Genomic DNA, 21,898 nt, shown 5'->3' with positions numbered 1-21,898 from the left:
ATCCCTTCTCCCACCCCGCCTCTATTATGAGTGCTTAAAATAAAAAGAAGGATCATGGACTTAAATTGTGTTCTGGTGACAGAACACAGCAAAAGAGGCACAGTAATTGCCAAGAACCCATGACAGCATTTCTGCCTAAGTCCAAGTTCCAGCTGGCCTCCTCAAGAGCTGATCTGTAAAGATTCAAGTCCAGAACCACCCATGCCATACCAGCTGTCTCCATGGAGGCCTTTGGGTGGTTTCTAGCCATTCTCTTGCATGATCCTCGCAGTAAATGGTAAGTAAATGTAAGCTGCTCCATTTTCCCACCCACCCTCTCTTTTTCTTTTTTCCCTTTTCTAAATTTGTTCTTAAGATCTGTTACAATTCCTGGACTTCCGAGTTGATGGTGCTGTGGGGTGGAGAGAAAGACTCCGACCAGGACCTTCCTGACCAGGGAAACCTGTTGCTTTTGGCTCTGTGTCTCTTTAACAAGTGAAAACACCAAACCAAAATGAGTTTACATGGCGTGATTCTGCAGCATACATTTCTTCTAGAGATAATTCCTGGTTTATGTCCTATTCTGGCAGGAGTAAGGTTTGAAAAGTCAGGATAAGCCCAGCACTCAAGGTCTTCAATGGTCCCCTTTGTTACTGTGCTATGGCAGATTTATCATTTGCAAGGATGATGTTCCTAAGATCATAGCAAGCTCTAAAATTCAAGGATAACCCAGTACTCTATTATTACCTCCATGGAATGTAACAAACTAACTGAAAACACTGGGGGACTCCTTCAGACCTAAGTAAGAGTTGTGCACCACTGTCGGGAAGAGAGAAGCACCGAGCCTCACTCTCACGGACACGCATGCTGGGGGGCTGGCGAGGTGCGCTCACCAGCACTTGCCTTCCTGCACAGCTGACTGAAATTCTCACCTCAGCAAAATCACTCCTGACCACACATCAGAAACTTTGGGATTAGTATTAGAAGTCACAAATGGTATTATTTATGTGTCTGTACATCAGTAGGGATAGGTAGGGGGATAACGAGTCGAGTGATGGAGAGAGACTTGATAACTTCTTGAAGACTTATCTCCCAAGAGTTATTGTAATAACCTGGCCTGTATGGCCACTTGCTTAAGAGGATGATTCAGGAAGAAAAAAAAAAAATGAAACAAAAGAAACAACAACAACAAAAAACTGCCCTAAATTTTTTATTGGGTACATTAATAAAAACTGGGAAAACTGTGACTTAAAAATTCGAGGTAATTTCTGATTCTACAAGTAGAGAGATGAATTCACAGTCAAGGCAGAACACTGCTTCGCTTTAGGAAAATTGCTTGGATAGATAGACCTTTACTATAATATAAAACAAACACCTACCAGGGTTCTTTCACAATTTAAATAACCTGAATTCAACTGTCCTATTTGGTAACATGAAGTGTGAAGCATATGTTTTAGCCAGGACTATGTTCTAATGTGTGCTCATGTAGGGGGAGAAGCATTCCTTTCCTTGTGTGAAGTTAGACTGATGCCCCATGGCTTGCTGGTGGCAGGCTTCCCGAGCCTGAGGGTTGGAAACAGAGGTAACCTATGAAAGAATGTGCAGCACAATCTTTCTCTTTAGAAAAGACAAAGGCACTGAATTAAAACCTGTGTGGCTCATGAATAACTGGACTATTGATGTTCCAAACATACCAGGACTGAAAAATCCCGAGTATACTGCTTTGGACTCTAACGTCCTAATATTGTCTTCTTGGGAGTCAACGAACAAGGCCACAGTGCTGTGGGGTAGGGGGAGGGAGAGTTTCCTCTAAAAGGAGAGGATATTCTCCAGGTCAATCATCCTAAAAGGCACAAATTTCATAACAGGCAGACATGAGACTCCTAGAAGGAAGAAGAAAGCCTTGTTTGGTTGGGAACCCTTGGCAGTTGGACATGGACTCTGAGGTGGCCATGTGTACAGGGTGGTGCTGGGGGTAGGGAAAGATGGGGAGCTGAGTGCTGCCACAAGGAAGCAGGCTGGAGAGAGACAGGGAGACCAACTGTGAGAGACCCAGAAAGCTGGTGTGAGCCCAATGGCTTTGAGATGAGCCACCTTTAGCAGCTGCTTCAAGTTATTCATTTCACTGTGCATCCCTACTCTTGTCCCAGACTGGAGGTAAAAGCTTTTCTGAAGTTGCTGTTTGGTCTCTGATGTAATGTGGGGGAAATAAGAGAAGGTTCTATCCCATGCTTGGAATGGACAGTAAGAGGAGGGAAGCAGCCTGAAGATGCTTGTTGGGTGATGGGGGGGGGGTGGGATCCAGCAAGGAGTGGCTCTGGGCAAAGGGGCATCAGTGAGCCGGCTGCTCTGGCAAAAAATTCAGATTTCTGGAACATGTAAGCATCAACACAGGATTCTCAGAAATAGATGGGGGAAGATGTGGTATACATATACACAATGGAATATTATTTAACCACGAGAAAGGAAATCTTGTCACTTGTGACAACATGGATGGACCCCGAGGGCATTATGCTAAGTGAGATAAATCAGACAGAGAAAGCACGTATATGTGGAATCTAAAAAACCCAAACTCATAAAAACAGAGAGTAGAAGAGTGGTTACCAGGGGTTGGGGGAGTTGGGAAGATGTTGGTCAAAGTGTACAAACTAGCAGTTAGGAGAGAAATAAGTTCTGGGTATCTATTGTACAGCATGGTGATTATAGTCCATGATATTGTATCACATACTTCAAAGTTGCTGAGAGACTAGATCTGAAATGTTCCCACCATGAAAAAGAAATTATAATTATGTGACGTGATGGAAGTGTTAGCAAACACTACAGTGATAATCATATTTCAGTACATAAATATACCACAGCAACACACTGCACACCTTAAGCTTATACAGTGCTATGTGTTAATTTTTTTGAAGTTAAAAAATAAAAATAAACTAGAATAATATATATTTTAAAAGCCCATAATAATGGTATAGGATGTGTTGGAAATGATTTAGTGAGCAATAGAGACAGGGCTAATTTAATATCGGGCTGTCCATCACGTATGTTAACAAATCTGTATTATAGATATCAATTAATAGACAAGAAAAAATGGGGCATTTAACAGTTTCATGATAATAATATTCTTCTTTTGGTATTTGTTGCCTTGAGTTAATAACATTGACATTTGAATTTACTAGGATAAAACTACATCTGTAGCTCTCTACCATATGGATCATGCATGTTATACATAAGTTGTCTCCATAGAGGGGAAAGAGCTGATTAAAAAAGAAGAAGAAATGGTTGGGGAGGTGAATTTGGAAGACTTCCTGTCTTCAAGGAGGAATGGGGCTCAGAGCTGTTGTAATGTGGGCATTAATATAAACATGCCTCACATGCTGGGAAGCCTGAGATATGCCTCCTTCTGAAAGTGGAAATGATTAGCGGTAGCACCTATGCCATTTGGGATGGCTCTTGTGGCCACCTCCCCATGACCACATAATAATCCCAATTGGCAAACGGGCCAACGGGGTTTGGAGGTATCATTACTCTTGCCAGTTTTCAGCAGGGTATTAACATCACAAAAGATGAAGCAAGTCTCCTCACTCACATAGGACTATTTTAGATAGATCAAGAGTGCGTTAAATAGATCAAGAGGTCCTTGCTATGACTCAGGTCTCTCTCCAACTCTGTCACAGCTGACCCTTCAGTTCCTGTATGTCCCCACTTGCTGAGGCAGGCCAGTATGAGCCAGCCCGCCACCAATCCTCTAACATACCCTTTTCCATACCAAGCATCATCCACACCCCCAACAGTTACCTCCACAACCAGCAGGTCATCATTTGAAATGGGCTCAAGCTTTTTGTCTGGTGGTGTCTTTTCAAGGAAAGTGCTTAATTCAATCAAGATTCTGCCTCTGTAGGCAACTCCTTCCCCCTGAAAGGCAACAACACAGGATTATTCCTCTAGGTGTGAACACCAGCAAAAAGAACTCTCTCTAGTCAGGCTCATCCAGCTACAGCTTTGTGTTTCCTTTCCATGGCCCTAACCTCCAAAATCAGTCAGTCAGTAACACTCTCAGTTGGATTCAGGTCTCTGGTATCTGCAAGAAAAGTCAGTGACTTGAGGAAGGATCCCAAAGAGAGCCAGGGGAGCCCGGGCTGAAAGGGATCTTAGCCATGACCGAGGTCAGAGGCTTTCAAGCCATGCTCTGAATCCTGAAGAGGTTTCCGGAGGCTGAGGGTGGGAGTGGAAGGTACTCAAAATCTCCCTCACTCTACTTTAGTAGAGCAGCTCTGCGTTTATCTGCGTCAACTTGGCTCCTCCTGCCTCTTTTCAGGAAGGGAAGGCTGCCATGTTGGCAACCAGGGCAAGTCTCTGAGTAGCCAGGAAATAAAAGAGGAAGATGTTCTGGGTGCGGCTGAGCATGAGGATGAAGAGCAGATACTCCTCCCTCCATACCTAGCAGTGCTGGCAAGAGAATTTTCTGGAAAGGAAGGGAAGGCTCCCCCCTCCATAGCCAGTTTTTAGCCCTGCCCCCTCAGGGCTTTGTCTCTACCACAGTCCCTTTCTTGGGCCTTGAGAGCTGACTCTAAGACATTACTTCTAATGTGCTGGAAAGAGCATTTCCCACCTCTGGGCCTCCATATCCTCATCTATAAAATGAAGAGGTTGGATCGGATTGGGGATAGTGAACAGTTTCTTCGGGCATGTCACCTCCAATCATTTGGTACATTCCCAGAACACAGTATTGAACAGAATTCTGAGGCAACACATTTGCTTATTAGGAAAGAGACAGCACTGATCACAGACACCTGCCCTAAGTGCAGGACCAGGGGGAATGACCATGCTGTGCATTCGTAATTGCCAAATTAGATGGTCTCCAGGATCCTCTCCTAACCTTGCATTCAAAGACTTGAGGAGCATGGGACTTTTGTCCTCCAACCCTTGATCAGTTGCGTGTGGGGTCTATTTGTGTGTGTGTGTGTGTGTGAGTCCCCTAGATATGAGAATTAATTATAAGCATTATAAGAAAGAATTACATTAATCAGTGTTCATTAATAACAAACGTTAATTGAGAAACTCACCTTTCCAGTATTTAGCTCATCATAGGGGTCTGGGAATCCTGTGTACTCTCTGGGGCTTCCATAAAGATTCAAGTAACAAGGTCCAAATGTTGGAACAAAGCCCATCTCTGTTTCTCCTGTATTTGCTGAGGGAATAACACCATTATTAGATTTGAGGTTTTTAACACTCAATCTATTGAAATAAATATTAGTTATTAGTTAGCTTAGTGAGAGTATTTTCCTCTAATTTGTGAGTTAGTTGTATTAGCACAAATTATAAGCACTTGTGAGACTTGCTGTATTTCCCTTTTCTCATTGCTATAAAACATTAAATAAAAAACATTTTGGGGGTAGTTCAGGTAAACTTATTATTACAGAAAGATAATGCTATTCAAATGAAAGAATAATAAGACAAGTTGATCTTCACATTTTTTGCAAGTTTATAAGTGGAATTGTATTAAATGTGTCATTGGTAATTGGGGTAAAAGATTAAACTGGGGAAGTCACTTAAATGATGTACATCGGATTAACTGTATTTGTTCCCAAAAGATGCCACTTAATCTAAAGCAGCTAGTATAAATACGGTACATGCTATTAAAAACACAAGACATTTCGGGCGCCTGGGTGGCTCAGTTGGTTAAGCGACTGCCTTCAGCTCAGGTCATGATCCTGGAGTCCCGGGATCGAGTCCCGCATCGGGCTCCCTCCTCGGCAGGGAGTCTGCTTCTTCCTCTGACCCTCTTCCCTCTCGTGCTCTCTATCTCTCATTCTCTCTCTCTCAAATAAATAAATAAAATCTTTAAAAAAAAATACAAGACATTTAAAATTTTCATACATAGCAATGAACTGTCTGCCTATGGTTATGACCATATGATATTTATATGCAACATAAAGTTCCCATTCGTAACATTCCCTCTGATGAGCATCCAATATGCTCCATATTTCTGCTACCTTGTCTTACTTAGCAAGACTGCTCCCCAGTGCAATGAGGGGAACTGAGGGCAATGTAAAGAAATAGTGGAGTCAAAGGGAGATTGTGGGTGAAGACGGGGAAATGTAAGGGCTGCCTCCAACCATCTGAATGCTCCCATATTAGAAGAAGGATAAACTTGTTTCCAAAAGCAAAGCTAAAGACCACTGATGGGTGCTACAAGGAGGCATTCTTTATTTCACTCAATATAAGGAAGATCTTTCCATGAATTAGGTGTCAAACAATGGGACAGATCGCACTGGGGACAGAGGAAATGTTGAGGCCAAGACTTTCAGGATTATCATCAAGACAATTCCCCTATGGATGAGAAATTAACTACATCACCTCTATGGCCCTTTCCAACTCTATGCTTAAATGTAAGGGAGAAAGATAAATGTGGAAAGATTGGTGAGCAGAATGCCCATTAATGAACAGTTGACCAAACTGTATATAAGCACATTTCTTTTTTTTGCAATTATTTTTTTATTTGAGGCTCTTCTACATGTGTAAATGGGCTTGGGCACTTTTGAGATGAGGTAGGAACCATACACCCTGGGAGAAATTAACTGAATTGCAATCTCAGTGAAGAAAGCAAGAGAAAAGAAAAATTTAAATTAAGATGTAGAAAAGTAATAATTGACAGCCTAGGAGTGAGATTTGGTAACACCCTGGGGGACCATATTTCATGCCTGTCTGGAAATTTCTTGTGAAACCCAAATAGGGACCAAGAATTTTTCCAACAGAGATTTCTCTGGATTGTGCTACCAAATTACCAAATGAGCAGGATGAAATAAATGACTATTATATCTGGACATATGAATTGGCTTGGTTTTATCTACTCCGCCATATGGAACATGACAAAATTAACTAATTTATTATTAATAAGCAGAGTTTAAATTTCTTTCCTTGTGCTAGAATATCTGTTGTGAGGAACTAAAGCAGAGGACTAAAGCAGAGATCCATAGTGAAAAAAGGAAGTCACTTCCAGAAGTTGAATCACAGTATGTTCAAGAAAGAATGGACATTAAAACTCTTGCACCATAGTCATGCCACATTATGGATGGGCAAATTGAAACCCATAGAAGTGACATGACTTATCAAAGGTCTCTTAAGATGACAGATTTAGGCCCAGATCTTGAGTTTCATAGTTCAGACAAGGGTACCTTCCAGTACACCACCCATCCCTCTGCTCAAGACCCACCTCACCCCCAGCTAGTTCTCATGGGTGACTAATGTTGTTTGAGTATTTGGTTTTCATTAAAAATTTCCAGGGATGAAGGCACATATTGTTAATAATGACTACTGCATGTTATCATGATATCAATAGCTTAATTCTTTTTGTCCAAGCAAATCTCTTTTCAGGTATTTTAAACCCTTTGACTTGTTGGTTATGAAGTAACATGGAGAGCCTTCCTTCTATGTGTTTACACCTCAGCATTGTCTCCCGGGAAAGCTGATAGTCTCACAAGCTAAGTCTCTTCTTGCCCCCAAACTTTCCTAACCCACTTTGTGCACGATTGTCACATCAAACTTCCAACGAACAAAAATTCCTTAGCCTGGCCATCAACCTTTTCCTCTGACCTGCTTTTCAAACAATATTTTCTGCACTTCGTTCACCCCTCCAAGGCTCCTTTGCATTTTGGATTTCTATAAGGTATCACTTTATATTTTAATTTTTGAACTTTAAATAGCTGCTTATTTCTGATATTATAAATTCCTTTGGTTGGTGGGGAAGGATTCAAATATATTTTATTTTGATTCCCTAAACACTGAGGACTGGTTCTACCATGGGGAGCTACCACATAAATATTCTTTGATTGGTGAAACGAATGCATGAAGGAATGAAGTGTTACCAAATCTGCCAAGTTGGTTATAAATGTAAGGTCTACTGAATATTCATATAAAGTTTGATAAGACAGTAAGATGGATTTTTAAAAATGAATATGAATGGGGCATCGTGCCAGTAACACAAAGGCAGACAATAGCGCTTTATATTTGCAAAGCTTTCTCACTTGCCGTATCTCTTTTCCCTCTCACCACGACCCTGGGTAATTAGCATGGCAGGGATTACCGTGTTTACTTGAAAGATGACAAACTTGTGTAAACCTCAGAGTCCTCATGTACTGAGGAACCATAATAATAAGAGAGTTGTGATAGTCAAATGCGAGACCACTGAGCAAACTTGCAAAGAATGGCCAGTGCTGTACAAGCCAAAAGACATGTCATGACCCCCCCTATTTGGAAGATGAAGACCCTCAAGGTACAATCGTTCAGTGTCTTCCAACCGAGAGATCCATGTTCAAAGTGAGGAGCAGTTACTGCATACATTTTGAACAATTGATTTAGTGCCCCATATCTCTACCTACTGAACATAAACAACAGCAGACAACATTATCTCTTACAATTATTTACAGTGACACCAAATGGGCTGGTATGCATCTAGGTGAAAATGTGAGATGGTAGCAGAGCCTGATTAGCACGGTTGTGTTAAGCTCAGCCATATGCAGGACAACCACACAGCACAAGTACAAAAATTAATACTCTAGCAAAACTATTTAAGTTCTAAAGACAGTCAATAGATACATTCTTAATAAGACAATAGGAAAATCTAGAAGATAGCAAAATTACAAAGCATAAACCTGGTAACGATGAAGCCCCAGATCCCGAAGATGAGAAATCTATATAGTAAAAATATGACTGGTTAAACAAGAGAAACACGGCCATTATAACAGAGACATTGAAAAAGTTAATCAAATCCAGTGTAGGTAAGTGGTTTAGCAACACCAGAAAACCCCCAAATTCAGACCCGAGTGACATGACGCTTTTGTAATTTATACAAAACTCACTGGTTAAATGCAAAATGGCTCAAATCTTTGGGGCAACTGGCAGAACCTCCACACATTAAATAACTCAAATCTCTCCAGCCCTAAGGCAGCAAGGCATCTGAGAAGAGCGATCTTCTCGCCACCACAAGACGCCTGGTGAAGTTACCAATATTTCATGTTTTTCATAAAAGATGCACTTGTCTTGTCTCTGACTTAACTGGGATCAAGGCCAGAAATCCCAGTTAATTTGGTCTGAGGATTTTTTTGGGGGGGTGGGCAGGCCGGGGGCGGGGAGGTTGTTGCCTGCTGCCTTTTGTTATTTTGAGACCCTTACCAGACTGTCTGCAGGGCCTGCAAGGAGAGAGAAGGCCTGAGACAAGGCTGAAACCTGCATGTAACAATTTCTGGTTTTAGTGCTTCTGGATGTTACTGCTGTATCACTAAGAAAAAATGCTTATACCGATATGTGTTGAATAAATTACCTCCAGGTAATTATCAAATGACTTCTTGCCAATGACAAACAGATTTAACTCCTTTTGACCCTCCCCCACCACATAGTTTTGGTACGATTTTTTTAAGTACTCTATTGGCTACCATTATGATTTAAACTAGTCTTTCTGTTTGGATTCCTTACTTGATAAGAAGAGGCTACTAGCAAGCCTACCCTTCCCCCTCTCCCTTTCCTTCCTCTATTTCTAGTCTCTATCTTCTGTAATTTTACGCTGCAATGGGCAATAACATTTATATTCTGTTCAGAGCTTTGGCTATAGGGTATAAGAAAAAAAATCAAAAAACAATTAGTAGTGCTAACAGTACAGCAGCCATATAAATATTGTCTCTGCAGAGGAAAGGGTTGTGATTACATTTTTTTGTTACAGCTCCAATCGTATGGTCCCCTTTGCCACTCGGCAGAGGATGTGCAGATGGGATCTTTCTTAGTTTTTAACATTTGCTTAAAATAATGGCCGCATGTGACTTTGTATCTGAACTATATCTTTTTTGTTCAGCATTTTTTCTTGGAATTTCTAATTGCCTTTTTTTCTTTTTTCTTCTTGAGAGAGGGGATCTCTATTTTCTTCATGATATCTCTAATATCTTCCAGGTTCTCATACTGTATCTTACTTGGAATAACATATTCTTTTAACCTGTAAAGCTCCCTCTTAAACAAAATGAGGATGAGAGGAACCTTGAGTTTCTCAAGACAATTGTCTGGAATTCTCTCACGTAATTTTCTCAATATGTTTAATATTTTGGCAATTACAAGAATTTTTGTTATTTTTGTTTTGGCAACAAAAAAAAAATCTGGGGCGCCTGGGTAGCTCAGTCGGTTAAGTGTCTGCTTTCAGCTTAGGTCATGATCTCAGGGTCCTGGGATCGAGCCCCACGTTGGGCTCCCTGCTCAGTGGGGAGTCTGCTTCTCCCTTTCCCTCTGCCCCCAGCTCATGCTCTCTCGCACTCTCTATCTCAAATAAATAAATAAAATCTTTAAAACAAAAACAAAATCAGCTGCTGGTATTATTGATATCTTAACATTACATTTTTTTTCTCTTACTATTTTTCTCCTTCATTTCCTATTACAATGTCTGGTATATGCACAAAACACTAATGCCGGATATAGGCAAGTAGTTCTCAGTATGGAGAACAATGAACAGTGTATTCATTATCGATGCTTGTGTAGATTATGCTACCTGATATCCTTGTTCCTGCTAAAGAAGTCAGTGGAGAAGGAAATACTATTTTATAGTTGGGTGGACTGGTGTCAATGCCGCTCTGAAAAATAGGGTGCTAGCACTCTGTATTGACACTCAAAATTTTATAAAATAGCTACTGGGGAGAGTTTTTGGATGGGAGCAAGAAAACAAAGTCTTCAAACTGTTAGTTGCCTCAATTATCAACTACTAATTAACTGTTCTGGTCATCACCAAAACATCACCAAAACAGTTCACTAGGCTCACCACATTTGGCTTTTAAGGAACCATGTCCATTGCCTGGTGGCTACTCTGGTTCATTCTGCTTCAGAAATTCTGCCCCCCGTCTTGTTTCAGCACTGCTGAGTGACCTACCTTCCACTTCCCCACCAGAGGCAGCGATTTTAGAGAGGTGTAGATATGTTGTTCCAATGACATCATTTTTAGTAAGTCGGTCCCTGTGTGAAAGAACAGGTTAAGGCCTCTACCTCGGAATAAGTATCTTCACTTCAACAACAATAAGGTGGAGTCGGAAAAGTCCCTAGACCTCAGAAAACATCCTGTCCAGTGGGCCTCAAGCTTTACTGTACGTTAAGAATCACCTGGAAACCCCAGCTCTCCTCTCCTTTGATTTTTATTTGATTTAATAAAGGCAGGAGTGGAGAACAAGAATCTGCATTTACACAAGTATCTATCATTACGGCTTCTGATACAGATGGCCCTCCAACCACCCATTGAGAAACACTAATCAGACAAGTCATTTCAGTTATGGAAACTAAGGCTTGTACACAGAGGTCAAGGGATTTGCCAATAGCCACTCAATACCATTGCCATAAAGTGAATGAATCAGTTACAGGCACATTATATAATAAATGTAATATAATCACATTACGTAGGATAAGTGCACATATCTTATTTTTATCATCTTCACACTAATTACTCTGATGGTTCAATGACTACAATGGGCTATATCTAAGGGTCCTTCAGAGGGAGAAAAATCCCTTTCCAATTCAAGCACCTACCGCGTGTCACATGCAGGGCAGCCGAGAGCAGCTGCTTACCTAGAACCTAAATCTTATCTGTGTGGTAGAGACCAGCATTCCCACTACAAGAATACAAAACTGTATTAATCTTTCCATGGATACCACAGAGTGTGCAAGCCTAACCCATGAAGTGGTCTCTGGCTGGGCAAATAGTAGGTGTAAAAAATAAGGTTTCTGTTAATAACATCTCTCTGCTTAATTCATCCTCTTCTTTATTCCATATAGTGGTATACTCACTCTGAAATCTAAGACCCCGTGGGAGAGAGGAAAGGTTCAGTATCTGGGGGAAAGATTATACTACAGTGTAATATTATTATACTGTATTATAGTAATATCCCACGTTATGTATGATATTATACATTGTGTAGTATAATAATATTAGATTGTAGAAAGTGACTAATGAAACAGTATGTATGAGAAAAAAATTATTGTTTAAGGATATTAAACCACATGCATGGGTCTTAAGTCTTCTCTGTTCATCCAAAAGGATCCAGACTACATTTAAAGAATTCTTAGCTTCACGTAACCTAAGATTTGGATCCAAGGATTCCTTAAACAGGGCCTCTCTGTGCATCCTCGTCTACACCACTGGTTTGGAGAGGGCAGACTAGGTCAGAAAGTAACCACATTTGTAGTGACCACAGGCAACTCTGCGATGGCTCAATCCGCTATCAACTCACTGCAAAGCTAAGCCAGAGAAGTCACCTCAACTATATAGGCCCACATCCACATTCCTGAGCTTTCCTGAGACCATGGAGCACCTTCTGGATGTTGCCAGAAGGTCTCAAGTGCTTAAATCAAGCTGACACTCACTGGAAGGGGTTTTTTGTCCTCATGACCCCTCCATGGCCCTCAGTAAAGGGTGATGTGGTCATTGAACAAACTGAGACTTACTACCCTCCTCCCAAAGTGCCCTGCTGCCATAGTACCAAGAAGGTGCTAACACAAAACCCAGATCAGTTCTGCCAAAGGAAAAACCCTGGAGACCGGCAGACCAGATGGGGGCCCGACTCAGTCTCTAACTGTCTGAGTGAGTGTGAGCAAGTCACCTCACCTCTCTGAGCCTAGTATCTTCATCTGTGAACGAATAATAGTCTCTAGCCCATAGCATTACTCGAAAGACTAAATGGGACATTGCAGTTGACCTAGTAGTGCTCAAAAAATGGTAGCTAACACCAGAATAAACGCTGAGGAGGAGGAGGCGAGCAGTGTTTGCCATGTTCATTCTCAAGGAGTTAAGGACTGCCAACTGAATGCCTCAACCAACTAGAACATTACACAAGAATGGCCTTATTATGGCCATCCTCACTGGGAGGATGGACTAGTTAACATTCCATCAGAATCTTTCAATGAATCTTCTTTGCATTCAATCAGATAGGTAGCTTTGCCTATTTTCCTTTCTAACCATAACAGAGTAGCTGTCGGAACGTTTAGGTGATTCTTCCCAAGAAATGGTTTACTCCATTTCTGAAGTCTGTTTTGGACAGCCTAAATGCAATTTAAATTCTTGATTTCTTATCTTGGGGCATTTTCAGATCATTTTCCCTTCTTTCGTTTATGAGCAATTGAACCAAGATACACAATGGGTTTCTGCAACAATACCTTTATTAATTTTTTTTTTTTAAAGATAACACCCGATTCCAGGAGGATTTTATCACCTCCCTCTGGAAGAAAAAGAAAGAGACTGAAAAGTAAGAGCCCACCTAGAGTAATGTTCCTCAACATCCAAACATCAATTCTTTAATTTTGAATTAGACACAAGTTTATTTTTTAACTCACCAGTCATATATTGTTAGTTTTATTTTTTCACACACTGAAGGAAACTGTTAAAAAGAAACAAAGTAGTTATTTCTCAACTTACTCAGTAACTATTAAAGTATGTAGTCTTACTTTTTCCAAAAGAAAAAAAAAGTCAAACCTTGATCTGAAGATTAACAACTTGATTCCACTCAGGGTTTGCATTTTTTTCAATTATATTTGTGCAAACCTGTAAAATTATCGAAACAAAACAGTAGGTATTCACGATTCTAATTTCCATAAATTCACAACATAGGCATCCTAGATTAGGACTCCAGCAGTTTACTTACCCGTTATATACTTAGTAGCCTGGTTAAAGTTTATTTCTCTTCCAACTATTTGGTAAATATAACATGGGTTTAATATTAATCTTTGCTCCTTCTATGCACTAAAAGTTAGTTTTCCAATCGCCAGGTTTCTAACTTTGGATTAGCGAAATGATGCAAGAGTTAATGTTTATTGAGCACTTATTACAGACTAAGAAGTACCTCTTCATTAGCATGTACACACAGATCTTTTGATCCTGGCCACCAGCCCCGCTCCCTGCTCCCCAAACCATCTCCTGTCAAAACCAGTCAGCCACATCTCTCTCGCCCTCACATGCCTCACCCAGTCTGCTAGTAAATCCTGACACCCCAGCTTTATGCAAATGCTGATCCCCACCCGACCCCCACTGACACCTGCTGTTGGCTTCTGACGCATGAGCCCTCCCCCGCCTCCTTACTTTCACGGCACCCTCTGTGTAGCAGTCTCAGTGAGCTCTCCAAGCACGCTCAGAATAAAGTCTAGACCCTACTCTGGCTGATAAAACCCAGCCTGCCCATCTCCCCCCACCCCAAATCTCTCTGATTTTATCTCTTCACTTCGCCTGGCTCAGTGCCCTACAGCCACATGGAGATTCTTTCACTGCAAATGTGTCTTCCTCTTGGGGCCTTTATATCTGCTCTTCTCTCTGCCTGGAAGCCCCTGCCCCCCACCCAGACCTCACATCATCCAGACCTCTGCTCCAATGTCACTTCCTCAAAGGTATCCCATCTAATAACTTAGCGAAAACCCACTCCTCCATTGGTCCGTTTGTACCAATCACTTCTTGTCCCCCGCTCTGTTTTCTGCATAGGACTGGACACTATCTGAAATCATGGAATTACTTGTCTGCTTGTTAACTGCTGTCGCTTCTACTACAAAGGAAGCCCCAGGAAAGCCATGACTGTCTTGCTGACTTCTCTATCCCCAGCATATGGGGCAGTATTGGTATTTAGTAGGCTCACAATAATTACTTCTCTAATGAATTAACCCTTATCAACAATCCTATGAGAGTATTATTATCCTGATTTATAGTTCAGGAAATTGACACTGAGAGATTAAGGAATTTGCCTTAACTGCCTCTGGAGTGGGCTAAAGTCTGAATTTAAATCTCACTCCAGAACTGAGATTCTCCACCCCTCCCCCCACCACCGACTCTCCTAGGAAATGACACTTGGTCCTTAGGTGTGTGGTTTGCCAAATCTCGCGTTCATAACTAAATGGTTCAACTATACAGAAGATGCTAGTTCTTCCTGCCTCCAGCTGTCCACGGTGCATTGTTATTCTACTACAGAATCCCACTCTCCCATCTTTGACCATCTTAGTAGGTAAAACTGGTATTTACAGATGTGTCTGTACCAAGTATCCCTGGCTCTTCCCAGCGGACTGGGATGGGGCCCCCTGCCTGCTATCCAGTTTCGGCAGTTCACTGGGGCCTCGGAAGTGAGAAGCATGAAGGGAGTGGGCAGCTGGGCGTTGGGGCCTATATTCTACATTTATTTACCAGGGATCATTGTTGCCAGTGAGGGAGCTTGCCTTAGATTAAGACAACGCTTGGATCTGAGAAATAATCCAAGTAATTCAGTGATAGTTTTCACGTTCTATTCTTTCAAAAGATCAAATTTTCTAATTTGAATCCTGCATATTTTCCACTCCAAAATAAACCCGTGGAGAAGTCTGCATGTTCCGACTCAGATAATCTACGTTCGTGCAGACTTCCCAAATCATCAGGGGGCTACTTTAACAAAGAGTAAACAGGAATTCACTCCAAGGAAAGCATAGTGGTTTAAATATTTATTTCTAGAGGCGTCTGCATTTAGATCACATACAAACCTTTTTTCCAGCAAAGGAAACTTCTACAAAAGGATCCACTAGGTTTTTTTTATCTGCATTGCCTCCAAATATTTCCTTTACCGTCTGTGAGAAGGCATCATCCACTGGAAAGCAACACGTCACACAGCAGAAATGAAATTTGATTTTCTTAAAAGGATAGAAATCACTCAGCAAAATTAAAGTTTTTCTCCTATACACGAAGACAGTTGCAACAAGAATTGTTCTCAAAAGTGTACTGCAGAAATCTTGTCTTAGAAGCAAAAGAAAGGTGTTCTCCCCACAAAGTCCATAAAAACCCAAACCAAAACAAACAAACAAGAGCATCTTGGAAAATAAAGCAATAAATTATTAAATGAAAATCAGTCATTTGTTGAGGGGAAAAGTAGAATAAAGACAGTCCATCCAGATAGGGTAAGAGGCAATTCAAAAACTCAGCCTGGTTTCAGGAAGCTGTAGGTCAAAATGATACAAGCCTAGTCTGATTTTTTTCAGAGAAATTCATGGAACTTTGGCATAATCACAAATAACATAATCATAAATAACACATTTAAGCAACTATAAACAGCATCTCTCTCTGTTTTAACAAATTCAGAAGTGAATGGGGTCAATTAAACCAGTCCGCGTAGGAGGTATAATGTGAGGTTTAATATATTTACCTCAATTTCTGAGGAGAGACGAGCGAAGCGTTATAGGGTGTTAAACAAGAGAGGGAGCGGGTACCCAGGGAAAGTAGCAAATCCTGAAGAGATCCATGGCCTCTAGGCAGAGTTGCTGCATCCTGGGGACTGGGAGAGGGGTCCCATGCAGGAAGCGGACAGGCTGGGCAGGGCAGAAGGACGCTGGGTCCCTGGCAAGGACCCAGGAGCGTCTGGACTAGTCTCTATGAGTTAAATCACCGTAATTGATTCTCTTAAGTGCATCCAATCTCTTGTTATATGTACCTCATAACACAATGTTGACAGATTACTAGTTATTGGCACTTAATGACCCTTTGCTCGGCCATTTTTAATAATTTAATAACAAACACATTTATCTGTTTCCAAAATTTCCTCGTCTCCCTTGGGATGAAAAGAGTTGGAAGTTCTGCCTGCTGCCCTCTCTTCAGTGTCCCTCCAGAAAAAGGAGAAGATGTACAAGAGGGTAGGAGAGAAGAGACAGAGCAGGATGGGCCAAAGGCTTAATAAGGAACATGGATCAGTGACCACCAGCTGGCTGTCCCACCAATCTGCTCAGGTAGCTTTCATTGGGCCAGAACGAATGAAAAGTAGCCCCTGGAGGCCTTCAGAAAGAAAAACATAAAACAGGTAGCACCAATCACTATTCAGAGTATGATGTTACCACTTGTGATCATGGAGAGAACTGGTCATCCGGGGGCAGGATGAAATCCATACGTACTCTGGGGGATGTCCTCCGCTCGGTAGATTTTAAGCAAGAAGGTCACCCACCGGAGGGCGATGCCAGCAGGGAGTAACAGATTACTCTCCACGTCATCGCTGTCATCACGGTCTCGCTTCTCAGTCTGTTGGGGAGACACGATGACAAATGAGACAGAGAGAAGCAGCGCGTGTAAGAAGCCAAACTGTCACTTATCAAATGAAGCCAACTGGAATTGTTTCCATTGGGATTTCCTGTGCTTCGGGCTTAAGAGTTCGGCTACGGATCTGACCTCGAAATTGGTCTGCAAAATCAAAGCTCCTAAGTTTCTTCAGTCGATACACCACAAGAAAATAACGCGACCTTTTGTAATTCTATGAGCACTAAATAGGAGAGGAAGAGAGAGACAGTTCCTGAAGTTTTTCCAATTTCTCTTGGGCACTTCCTGTCTCCCAATTTGTTGTCCAGCCTCCTAGAAGGACAACTGTCCCTCTCGGTAGCAATGCCTGAGTCTGCAAGTGACATGATGCAGAGGAGTCTTGAAAACACCCATATCTTTACTGAATGAAAAATGCACTCATGGACACCAGGAAGGAGAACAAGGGAGCTAGAAGAATAGCTCCGTCGTGAAGAAACGAACAGCTTCCAAAAAAATAGGAGGAGTTGGAAGGTTGGGGTTATTGATTGGAAGCTGTGTTGCTTTTCACAATGACTGATGTGCCCTTGCTTAACTCTTGGTCCCCTTTTTTAGTGAAAAAATGTAAAAGGTAAGAGAACAGAGGTGGCTCACAGGAGGCTCATCTCCGGTTCCCAGGATGAACATGCTGACTTTCATGTAACCTTTAGCACCCGAGCTGGCATCTTCAGGGGCATTGAGGAGAAGCCATTTTCTCATGACAGCGTGACCTAAAATAAGGATGAAAAGGACAGAGACACCCTAAAGATAAGCTGACAGGTCTGTGATTTCATCTGCTGCAAGAAAAACAGTCATTTCCTCTGAAGTATCATAATGACACCAAGTTTGCCAGATAAGTCTCTATATTAATGTCCCCTACTTTGCACTGACCAGCCCCCAGCCCCAATTGCACCCTGGTGTCACTCAATGAGCTCTATTAGTTTTATAATTTGATTTTGATAAGATCAGAATATCATCACAAAACAGAGAAGTTACCTACTTGGGAATGTTAGGATAAGTACCGTTAGATTAAAAAAAGATATCCACATTAAGCTACTATTATTCATTCCTGCTAAGTATCCTTTCCCCTCCTCAGTGAAGAAAAAAATTTTTTTATTCCTTTTTTGATTCCCTCAGATTTTCTTGATTCCCAGAATCTTCAAGTTCATGGGGGAGAAAGAACATTACTTACTTACCAGGTTCATCATAAATGAATCCAACATCAATCTGGGAAAAGATAATTTAAAATAGCTCAAATAGATTTTAAAATCAGTTTCGTCACTTCAAATAAACCATCATTATTATATTTAAATATGAGGCTCTTGACGAGACTTCAATTTCTTTGAGAACAACATTTCCATCTTACCCCCTTCGTATCCCCAATGCCCTGCCTGATGTGTGGCATACAAAAGACCCTCCCCTCAATCAATCATTTCGAATGAATGAACTAGCTAGTCTTAGAGCTAGAAAGGACCATGGAAATAGGATGACCAATGTGTCCTGGTTTGCTTGGAACTTTTCCCCGAGCACAGAAAGTCTCACGTTCTGTGAAATCCCTCAGTCCCAGGCAAACCCGGACTTTGGTCACCCTATGGGTATTCGCCTGGCCCAATTTCCTATCCAATATTCCTCTTCCTTCTCCTCCAGCTAATGCTAATGTTAATATAACCATCGACTGGGCACTTTAATGTGCCAAGCACTGTACTAGACGTTTTATATATTCTATCCCACTTAGTCTTCACAATGACTCCATTTTGCAAAGGAAACTAGGGATCAGTGGGTATGTGGCTAGTTGGTGGCAGACAGGGTATGAACACACGTATGCCTGATCCAGATCGTTCTCTGGGACTTCTAATGACTGGGAGCCCCTTCCTTTGAGAGGCAGCCCATTCCACGTAGAATTGCTGGGAAGCACCCACCAAGTATTTGTCTTTGATTCCAATGTGACTTACCTGGAAAAGCACTCTGATTCTCTTTCCTGTTTTGGCTTGCTTTTCCTTGTTCAGATTTACAATAATTGGCCTTGTAGATGGGGCACTGGGGCCACTGGTAAGTGGAGCTGGGGGATGGGCTTCTTGCCATTGTGGCACCACATTGGCTTCCATCCACAGCTGCAACTCTGGGAGCGCCCTGAGGTGGCAGCTTCCCGGCATTTGCTTAAGGCACAGTAAGTGTTGCACTTTAGAAGGTGACTAGACCTAGGCCAGGGAACACTTGACTGATTTGTGGCCCTTGGGGCATACATATCCTCTTGGCATGCCAGCCCTCAGCAAAGACCATGGCGTGAATCCCTCATGCGTAACTTTAAGATGTCATCAAGGTGGACAGCCTGATACCTAGCCAGGAACGTGACTCCTCACTACGAAAGTGACCATCTAAGTTGAACGAAACAGATGGTTGGCACCCACCTTAAATTCCCCCATCAGACAATCTGCCCGCAAAGAATGGGAATTATAAACCTGGAAGAAAGAAGAACCATGAGAAGCTTCCTGGCTTTATCTGGCAGTTAGAGAGCACGACCTTTCTTCTCTGTAGCCCCCTTACCCGAATGCTGATGATCTCATCCATCAGTTCAGAAGGGGTCATGTGGATGTTGTAGAAAAATAACTGTCAAAACGGAAGAGAAAAATGTTTGAATGTTAACAGAGGTGGACTCAGGTTTAGTGTGATCCAATGCTACAATGTGGGAACCCTCCTAAAGAATGACAAAACATAACCCCCAAAGTAGGTTTGACCATGAGAACGCATTGTGGCACCACATGAACAAGATGAGAACGCAGGGCCCTCAAAAAGGCCACGAAGCTTAAGCTGCATGAGCTTCTTGGCAAACGCACCTTTGCATGTTGGAAAAAGGAAAAAGAGGTATGTAACAACTATAGCGTTTATGTAATGAAAGAGACCAGAAACACGCTAGCTAACTGACGTAAAGATCCTTCCTGCTGCAAGTCTCTCTCAAATGGGCACCTGGGGCTTGCATGACCTGGGAAGTTGAGTCGAGTTCCCTACAATTTTCCTGAAAAAAGTTCTTTTTAACCTTTTTAAAAAACATCTAGGATCCACTCAAGGATCATACTACATTTGGTTGTTGAGTCTCTTTAGTTTCTTTCTTTCTTTTTTTTTTTTTTTTAATTTTAGAGGGAGAGGGAGAGAGAGAGCGAGAGCAGTGGGGAGAGCAGAGGGAAGAGGAGAGCAAGAGGGAAAGAATCCCAAGCAGACTCTGCGCTGAGCATGGAGCCAGACCACACACATGGGGCTCGATCTCACGGACCCTGAGATCATGACCTGAGCTGAAACCGAGTCAGACGCTTACCTGACTGTGCCACCCAGGCACCCAGCTTTAGTTTCCTTTTATATAGAACTGTGCTCCTGCCTATTTTTGTTATTTATTTTTTTTCTATCAAGATCTGTTGCCTTGTAGAATATCCCATAATCTGGATTTGCGTGAATATTTCCTCACCATTAGATTCAAATTGGCCATCTGACAAGAAATGACACAGATGATATTGATCCTTCTATTATATTACATCAGGACACACACATCAGTTTGTCCCATTACTGATAACAAGTTCAATCACTTGGTTAAGAAGATGTAGGTAAACTAGGAATTTTTTTTTTAGTAAATAATTTTATTGATTCCTGAACTGATCTGCTTAGAGTCTCAGGTATTTGATTCTTCCCTTTTGCCCAGAGATCTAATCTCAAAAAAAATTCATTATGATGGGAAAATTCTAAGGTGGAGATTCTTGCTGTGCTCCTCAGAACGTAGCTGAGTAAATATTCATCCTGCGTGATAAATGCATCACACCTTAGGTGTCAAATCGCCCAGCAGCTTGTCTTCCCTGCAGTCAAGTCTTCTCCTCCCCAGTGAACCCTTCTCAGGCTTTCCCGAAGTCCACTTCAAGTGGCCCCCTCCCCCAGCGCACACCCACATCTCATGTCTGCGTTGACACGACTTAGTGGTGTCCTGTTGTCTGCAGCTCATCCAAGGAGGAGAAGTGACAAGTGAGAAGAAGATGGGCCTTCTGTAAAGGGAGGACCAGCTTGAACAAAGGGGGAGAAACTGGGACACCAGAGAGAAGAAACCAGTTCCTTTTATGCGCAGTGGCAGGAAAAAAAACAAAAGCTGGAGCCGGGGCTGGGAACTCAAGAGGAACGATGACAGGAAACCATGGTAGGGAAGGCCTGGGCTCAGAGAACAGGACGTGGGACTCAAGCCTGAGGAATCTCAGAAATGTGTCTCCTCCGCAGAGCAAGGCTGGGCTCGGAAACCTCCCCAAACCTCATTTCTCCTCACAGCCCTGATTGTGGAGTTTTGTGGTACCTGACGTGACTACCAAGGTGTTCAGCGCTTTTGAGGAGTGTTAGAGAAGAGGTCAGCAGAAGGATTGTATTCTCAGTGTGGGAGGGAAAAGAAAACCCTTTTGGCTCCTAATTGCTTCCTTTTATGTATGTTATTTTTACAGCCAGGCAGGTTTTGACACCTTTAAAAAGTCAGCCATTGCTGTCCTTGTGAAAATTGTAACATCCGCCTCAGAGCTGTGACTGGAACTTGGTATTTTTTTTTTTCTTTCATGAGGGTCCAGCATCAACGGGTCTTAATTGTGAAAATGTGCTGGCAGTGCTTTTTTTTAAAAGTAGCAAAGCGATCACAGGAATTACTTAGGGATCCCTCAGAGACATCCTGCTGATTAGAAAGAGCAAAGGCAGATGCGGGTGACTTCACGTGCTCCGCCCTTAGGGGAGCAAGGATCCGTCAGGGCAGGTACCGGCAGCTCTGAGAACCAGGGCAGGTACCGGCAGCTCTGAGAACCAGGCCGTGTGATTTCAAGACCCAGTGCTTCTCAGACTCTTGAATGCTGGAACTCTGCA

The 21,898-nt window shown here is 42.1% G+C and overlaps 1 protein-coding gene across 2 annotated transcripts in view; it reads right to left on the bottom strand.

Annotated features, from left to right (window-relative positions):
- The window catches only part of MYOF (myoferlin), a 150,466-nt gene that overhangs the window by 69,288 nt on the left and 59,280 nt on the right, over positions 1-21,898 (bottom strand). The window contains exons 8-19 of one of the 2 annotated variants that reach the window (XM_028098591.2): positions 19,574-19,636; positions 19,438-19,488; positions 18,226-18,256; positions 17,645-17,760; positions 16,876-16,999; positions 15,481-15,584; positions 13,466-13,534; positions 13,327-13,370; positions 10,880-10,962; positions 8,631-8,669; positions 5,043-5,167; positions 3,775-3,891 (exon numbers count right to left, since the gene is read on the bottom strand). In XM_028098591.2, the coding sequence (XP_027954392.1) occupies positions 3,775-3,891; positions 5,043-5,167; positions 8,631-8,669; positions 10,880-10,962; positions 13,327-13,370; positions 13,466-13,534; positions 15,481-15,584; positions 16,876-16,999; positions 17,645-17,760; positions 18,226-18,256; positions 19,438-19,488; positions 19,574-19,636 (966 nt within the window). The remainder of the gene's footprint in view (positions 1-3,774; positions 3,892-5,042; positions 5,168-8,630; positions 8,670-10,879; positions 10,963-13,326; positions 13,371-13,465; positions 13,535-15,480; positions 15,585-16,875; positions 17,000-17,644; positions 17,761-18,225; positions 18,257-19,437; positions 19,489-19,573; positions 19,637-21,898) is intronic. The other variant, XM_028098592.2, reaches the window with a different exon arrangement.

Source organism: Eumetopias jubatus, unplaced genomic scaffold (genome assembly GCF_037043125.1).
Source record: "Eumetopias jubatus isolate StellerSeaLion01/CBP00866 unplaced genomic scaffold, mEumJub1_p1.0 scaffold_17, whole genome shotgun sequence".
NCBI classification, from domain to species: domain Eukaryota; kingdom Metazoa; phylum Chordata; class Mammalia; order Carnivora; family Otariidae; genus Eumetopias; species Eumetopias jubatus.
The sequence above is the reverse complement of the archived record's forward strand: the minus strand, read 5'-3'. Positions and strand labels throughout refer to the sequence as shown.